The sequence below is a fragment of the Dipodomys ordii genome, unplaced genomic scaffold, assembly GCF_000151885.1.
Source record: "Dipodomys ordii isolate 6190 unplaced genomic scaffold, Dord_2.0 Scaffold27, whole genome shotgun sequence".
In the NCBI taxonomy this organism is placed as follows: Eukaryota; Metazoa; Chordata; class Mammalia; order Rodentia; family Heteromyidae; genus Dipodomys; species Dipodomys ordii.
Window position 1 is genome coordinate 5,160,532 of NW_012267243.1, and position 7,578 is coordinate 5,168,109.

General features: G+C 49.7%; 1 protein-coding gene across 1 annotated transcript in view; it reads right to left on the bottom strand.

The window, feature by feature from the left end:
* Positions 1 to 222: 222 nt before the first annotated feature.
* Lhx4 (LIM homeobox 4) overlaps positions 223 to 7,578 on the bottom strand; it is a 45,417-nt gene continuing 38,061 nt past the window's right edge. Inside the window, exons 4-6 of the mRNA XM_013015614.1 lie at positions 3,615 to 3,769; positions 3,131 to 3,302; positions 223 to 1,134 (exon numbers count right to left, since the gene is read on the bottom strand). Of these exons, the coding sequence (XP_012871068.1) occupies positions 740 to 1,134; positions 3,131 to 3,302; positions 3,615 to 3,769 (722 nt within the window). The 3' untranslated portion in view covers positions 223 to 739. The remainder of the gene's footprint in view (positions 1,135 to 3,130; positions 3,303 to 3,614; positions 3,770 to 7,578) is intronic.

Below are 7,578 nucleotides of genomic sequence, written 5' to 3' on the forward strand. Positions count from 1 at the left end.
CACCAAAGGGACTCATCAGGCAGTCCGTGAAGGTCCAGGGTCACTTGACTCCAGCCTCAGAGTCACCTGCAATGAAAACCACTTCTTGCCATCAGGGAGTCAGTGCCATAGATTGATTTCTTACAAACCAAAGCTGATCAATATTCTCTGGTTTGCACTTTGAAGTAGGAAAGTCGTGTTTTCACAGCAACAAACAAAAGCAGGGAGGAGGCCATCTTTTACTATCAAACTGTGGCCATCGATCTTTTTCACTGACCTTTAATAACTAATAACTTTTATTTGGAAAATTAGTATCATCCAAAAATCATTATACCCAGGGGCCATGGTGCCTCTCCCGCAGGAATCTCATTTTGGTGGGAGCAGTGGTTTGGGAGGCCTGGTATGAGATGCACCAAGTGGCATAGAGTTCCCAAGGCCAGGTAGCGTGGCACAGGCACCTTGTGCTGTCAAAGCACTGAGCAGCCAAAGCCTCTAAGCAGGGTGGGAAAGGAAGAAGCCAACAAGCCAGCATCCCTAGAGCTCTAGACTGTCCACCTCTGTGCTGTGGCTGACACGAGGCTACTCTTCCACCACCTCCCAAGAAAGTCTCACAGACTTCTAAACATCAGCGGAAGACTTCCATTGAAAATAATGGAAATTCACATTGGCGCACCTTTGATCCTTAAGAGGCAAGTCTCTTTTGATTCTTGAAGATATTCTTTCAAGCCAGAAGGACATGGAGGGTGGGGAGAGGAGAAGTTTAAAAAGGAGGATGATCCATTTCATCAAGCCAAGAAGCTGGACTAGTTGGAAAGTCGGGATAGCCTACACTGCTTCCTGTGGAGATGTCAGAGGTGGGTCCCCCAGCCATGGCTCTCAGCGTCTGGCTTACGCCCTGCCCTGCATGCGCAATGATGCCCAGGTTAGTGTCCACCGTGTAATCCAGCCCATTGAGCAAAGGAGCGTGGGATGGCAGGGACGATATGGAGGATGGAGACTGGGGGATTCCATAGGGGCTCCCATCCCTCAAGTCCTGATAGGTTTGTCCTGTCCCATCCATGGAGAAGCTCCCATTCATTAACTGTCCGCCTGTCACGTCCCCCACGTTGCCATAAATCCTATTGGTGTGGCCAAGTTCTGAGAGAATTTGATCCTCTGTGGACAAAAGAACGGAGATTGATTATCAGCTACCAGGACTCTGGTGGTCCCTATTTGTCACAAACCATAATACACATGACCAGGAAAGATGCCCAAGGGCGGCAGCTCCCTCACTGCCAAGCACAGGTCAGACATATATCAGCCGGACATCCAGAGACCAACCCAGTCTACAAGGTAAAACAAGAAACACCTGCAGAGACTGGCTGTGTCCACAAGCCTGAACACATGTTGGCAAGCTTGTTGGTTCTCTGTGGCTCATATACTAAGAGTCTCTGGCTACACTGAGGAATCTGAATATACCAGGTTCAGTGAGCTGTGTTATCCATGTCCCAAGTGAAAACTACGTGCTGACAGGATTTGCTCGGAAAGATTTTAGACTGAGAAAAAGGGCTTGGTTTGGCTGTTTGGGAAACCAGCAAGCCCATATGATCAGGACAGCTAAATCCCACTTTGGGACCTGTGTACAAAATCCTAGTCTGCCTGAAGAGGAGGTTCAAAATCAAAGAACTTGGTTTCTCTCTATATCAGGTAAGATCTTTCTTGGGGACCAAGAATGACCCTAAGTAAGTGCACCTTCTTATTTCACGGGGATCTAATGGAATCTTGCCACATGAAAGAATGTGTCTTTCCAATATAAGTGAAGTTTTGTCTTAAGAACTAAGAGATTTGCTATTACCCAGAGAGAACAATGATCTAACAACCCGGGACCAATTGCACCCATTAGAAGTGAGTACGAAACAAGATTTAGTCATCTTGTGTGTTCAGGCGGTGGATTTCAGCAGCTCAGATGAGATTTCGTAACGTTCCCAATCCTGACAAGAGGTTCAGAAGGTGAGCAGAAGGCGTGCTGAGGAGACCAACACTTAGCTTCAGGAGACCTCCGTCTCCTGAGCTCAGTTCTCTCAGGGTAATTTGCTCCTGGCAGACAACCTCCAGGCTTGCACATCACTTCCTATGTAGGGCCTCAAGAGGCTAGACTTCAACCTCCTATCTCTCTGAGCCCCTTATTCCACCCATGAAGATGTACAAGGGAGAAGAGCTCATGCCTTCGAAAGGGAGAAGGTGAAGGTCTGATCATCTTCACTGGGGCTTGGCCTTTTGCCTGTACCTGCCATTGCCTGTGGCCTGTGCCCGCTGTGGGAACCACAGCTCCTGTGGGGACCGTCATACTTTCCCCAGCCACATCCTCAGCTAGCTGTGTTTGTTGTGCCATAAGATGTCTCTGTAAAGTGGGCAATGATCCTCATCTCTAAACGGGGAGACGGAGGCTTATGAGAAATGAATCCTTTTGAGAGAGCCAGGTTTCCGATCTCCAGTTCAATCCCCTTTTCTCCCATAGAAGACTTTCCTCATTTGAGGACTCAGTCATTGAGAACAGTTATGGTTATTTGCAAACAACCTGAAGGTCCACGTCATGCAGTAACTTGCAATTTTGCTGATGCACAAATTGGAACATAGCGCATGCTGCGAAGCTGTGTGCGGGACTTGGGATGAAGTGAGTGGGGACGGGAGGGAAGTGCAGAAGTGCCCCGCCTCACATGCTCTCACTGGATTGATTTCTTAGGGAAAGGCCTGTTGAGCCAGGCCTCCTGCCACCAGGAAAGTGGGGCAGGGTACCCTCTGAGGCGATCATCCTGAAAAGGGCAGAAGTACCAGAGCAGGCCTGGGACAAAGGCTGAAACACAGCCATCTGTTTGCAGCCACATGACCAGCTTAGGGCACCTCCCTCAGCAGGGAAGGAGGCCATGGAGCCCTAGGGCGGAGCCAGGGCCAGGCTGGGTCCCAAAGAAACCAGCCTCCATATTTCACCAGCCTTTTGTTTTCTTGTTTTCTACTCATCCCTTTTGGAAAAAGCTGCTAACCGCTTCCCTACCCTGTATTGCAGACCGATGCTCAAGGGAGTGTCAAGCTAGATTCCTACTACAGATCAGGGCTTACTGTTCCCCAGGGCACTCTATAGGACCTCAGCCTCAGTCCCTCCAGCCCTGCTCACCTCGGAAGCTCAGCTCACTGTCACTAACCCCACAGTCCTCTGCAGAGCTCTCCTTCTCCTGCTTGCTGCCTCCCCGGCTCCTCTTCACACTCTTGTAGAACTGTCCCCACCGGTGTCGCCCTGCGTCCTTCTTCAGGCGCTTCTCCTTGGCCCTTCTGTTCTGAAACCAAACCTGCACAGAGCACAGTGCCATTCAGAGGGGGGTCTAGCACAAGTCCAAAGTCCCCCAAATCCCCAAGCTAGATGGCTAGAAATGGACTGAAGCCTCGGCAGAGGGGCGTGCAGGACCAAAGTGTAATGTGCCCACTAGCTCTTACTGGACCTTCAAGGCTGGCCACCTCGCCAATGCCCCCAGGAGCCTGGCCTGGAGCCCAGCTCCCCACAGAGATCAGAGCCACCACTCACTTAGGTGAAAGGCACAGACTCGGGGCTCCACGTCCATCCCTCCCCAGTCCCCAGAGGGCGAAGCAGGCTGGCCACTCACCTGTACCACCCTCATGTCCAGGCCTGTCTCGGACGAGAGCTGCTCCCGCACATGCCGGGCAGGCTTCGGGGAGTTCTTATAGGCATTTTTTAACGTCTCCAGTTGCTTTGCTGTGATGGTGGTCCGTGGCCGCTTCGCCCCAGCTTCTGAGTCATCTGCAATGAAACCAACCTTACCAGGGTCAACCAAACTGATGACGTGGGGCGTCTACCCCTTCCTTCCCCGGGCGGGCGTCCAAGCTCGCTGGACAGTGGGAAGAACAGAACATCACTGAGGCCCGTCCCCCACCCTGAGAGCTGACCCTAGCACATACTCTACACATGGTAAGGATGCTCATTGTCCCATTGCTCCTCACAGCCCGCGTGGCCCCACACAGGTCTGTCATCACAGCAACATAGACCAGATCACACTTCACTGCTGAGACCCTTGGGAGCCAGCAGGACTATGAGGTGAAGAAGCCAAACTGAAGCTGGGCGTGGGCTGCCCCAGGCTCCACCCCTCCCACCCGGAGCCTGCATTCTCCTCCTCCCAACCACACCACAGGGGAAGCCTGCACCTCATGTATCATCTCAGCAAAGTTTGTGGGTCAGAACCCACTGGTGGGTTGTTAAGGAATTTAGTGGGAAGCCAGGTGCTGGTAGCTCCTGCCTATAATCCTACCTATTCAAGAGGCTGAGATCAGCAGACTGACATTCAAAGCCAGCCTGGGCAGAATAGTCCAAGAGACCCGATCTCCAACTGACCAGCAAAAAGCTGGGCTGGAGACATGACTCAAGCAGTAGAGCACCAGCCAAGTAAGGAATCTGAGTAAGCAAGAGGCCCTGAATTCAAGCTACAGTAACACACAGACACACTCTCTCTCTCTCTCTCTCTCTCTAAAAGGTTAAAAAAATGAGTAGGATAAGGCAAACATTATTTCATAAAACATGTGCTGAGTTGTTTGTTTTTCTTTTAGTTGTGTTTGGCCATGCTGGCTTTGCAAATACTAAGCAAGCACCCTTCCTCTAAGCTACATCCCTAACTCTAAAATTCGTTTCTTGTGATGGATCATGCAAGTCTTTGAAAAGCACTGGGCTAAAGAGTGACCAGGGCAACACATTGGCCAGCAGTCTTTAGTGGGGTTTTTGTTTTGTTTTATTGGCGGTACTGGGATTGCATGGCTTCTTCAGCTCTGCCTCTTTCCCTTCAATGGGCTGGAAGCCTGCAGTTCTTACTGATGTTGGTTTGTCTGCTCAGTCAGGCACAGAAAGCTGCCCCTGAGTGTTGGTGAGGGAGGCAGGGGTAAACAGCTGCTTCCTCCCAACCTCCCCTCCTGCCCCCCACCCCACCCCCGCCGCTGTGCAGAGCATAAGGTGGGCAGTGGCTCTTGCCTTCTCTGAGTTGCCCCATTTGTGCTGCTACCTTCCTGCCCCTTTGCCTTTCCTCCTCCCACTCCAGTCAAGAAAACCCTCTGTGAGGAGCAACAAGAACAACCAATATTGATTAAGCACCTGCTGTGTGTCTGGGTTCGCCGAGAGCTTTATGTGCCTTCAGTCCTCACCGATCTGAAGGCTTTTTGTGGAGTCAGAAGATGTAAGTTCAGCCTTGGAGTGAGTGGGTGAGTGACGGGCACACAGCCTCACCTCTCTGAAGCTGAGGGCACCAACGCCTGCCCGGAATGGCATGCCACGTTCTAGGACTTAAGCTCCGACCCACACAACACCCATGCACCTGGCCATCCGCCTCCTCCAACAAGCCACATCATCCTGGAACAGCTCCCTCCCACCTGCCTCCCTGCTGTAGTCCAGGACCAAAACAGAGGTAATGGAGCAGTCCTTGGTAGTCACTACAACTTAGTGAGGAAAACTTCTGCAATGCTGTACTTTAAATTCTTAGGAAGGGTCAGATGCATAGAGCTGATAGCATAACATGGTTTCATACAAATTTGACTTATGCAAATACAAAATAATGCACAGTTAACTATTCATTCTTTGTGTATAAAACTTTTAATAAACTGTCACAAAGACGGGAGGTGGGCATGGTAGCACTGTAGTAAACAGCACTGGGAGACTGAGACAGAAGGATCACCAGTTCAAACACCAGTCTAGGTTATTTAGTGAGACCTTCTATCAAAAAAAAAAGTTTTAAATCATAGAGAATCATTGAATTTCAAAATAGGTTGACCTAGCGAATTAGAAGCTATTTTCACCCCAGCCAGACGGGCAGTGCCCTGAGTGCACCTGTCACCCTGATTGGCCCAGTGGTTAGTGCCATGCCACTGCTCCCATACAGAGCAAAGTTCTTCATGTGACTATGGGGGCGATTATGCTGTTATTTTAACATTCACTGTTATTATAATTTAAAATCTTTTTTATATCCTATAACAATGTCATCCAAGTATTCATTAAGTAGCGATGGCAGTGCTCGTGCTGAAAAATGTACCTAAAAATCAATAACTTTGGTGCGGAAGTTAAATGTGATAAAACACGGTGAGGAAGGCCAAGCAGGCCCACGATACCCTGAGCTGTTAATTTAGGAGAGAGTGGGGGGGGGGGGCTGGAGATAATGCTGAGGAAAGAAAAAGTAGCATGAAGGTGACATACACTTCACTGGTTATGGATTTGTGTGCAGAACACACCCTCCCCCTACTTTTTACATTCATTCCCATGGAAAAATTAGTCTTAACATATGTTACTTTTGAATTATGCAGAGCCTTCTAGAACTTGTCTCTGGCGTACAATACGACCTCATTTGACTGCCAATGCAAACGTCCAAAGGAGAGGGGACAAATGAACAAAATCCTCCTCACTAAGGAGCAAATGGCTGATATTAGATTCTTTGTTTAGCCCGGGGATGGAATTACAGGCCTGAAAGAAGGTTCTGAGGAGCAAGGCCGAATGAGAACAAATGAAACGACAGACAAACATCCTATAAGAGACAAAGACCACTGGGATCCTACAGGATGGGGACAAGGGACCCCTGGGGAACATGCTGGAAGCACCACTGTTTTTACCCCAGCACACCCTCCTCTCTGTCTCTATATCTCTTCCACATGGATCTCACTCGTGTAGGGCAACCCGTTTCACATGCCTCTCCCTACTTAAATCTCAGACTATAGCCCAGTGTGGCAGCATCATTTCCCCCCACCCCATATTTAGCTGAGAAGCTAAGACTCAGCCCCTTACTCGGCTTTCCAGGGAAGGTCCAAGTTCATAGAGACACCCACCCACCCCCTGACACTAAACCCAGCGCCTTTCCATTCCTTGGTGGTTTACTACAGGGAAAATCTTCTTTTTGTGAATGGATGATCCCTCCACCATGCCTGCTTCCCCAGCAATGTTACCGCAGGTCCACTGGAGCCATCCACAGTGCCAGGAGACTGGGCTGAGAGCCCCAGGATCTAAAGGAGGGCTCTGGCAGTGCCACTCTGGGCAGGACTCCGAGGGGGTGGTGTGCTGCTCTTTGGTAAGGAGGATCAGCGTTTGTACCTAAGGTACCATGGCTTCTCTGAGTCCACCTTGTCCCTGAAGAGCCCTCCTGCTCTTCTGCAACATCCTAATGGTGTCAAAAGCAAGTAGTGTTATGAGAAGTATGTGAGGCCAGGAATGATCTGGAAGGATATATATGAACAATTCACTCTCTCTGTCTGTCTCTGTCTCTCTGTCTCTGTCTCTCTGTCTCTGTCTCTGTCTCTTTCTCTCTCTCTCTCTCTCTCTCTCTCTCTCTCTTTCTCTCTTCTCCCCTCCCTCTTCCTCTTTCCCTCAATCTCACATTGGTTGATAAGGGCTGTTTTCCTCAGAAACACTTCTGAGTCAATCACAATGTCAGAGGCAAAAGCACTTGATGGCCTGTGAGTTCATGTTTAAGATTAAGATTAAGAGGTTGAATTTGACCAAATCCCAAATTCAGATCCTGGGCATCACACACATACACACACACACACACACACACACACACACACACACACACACACACACACACACAC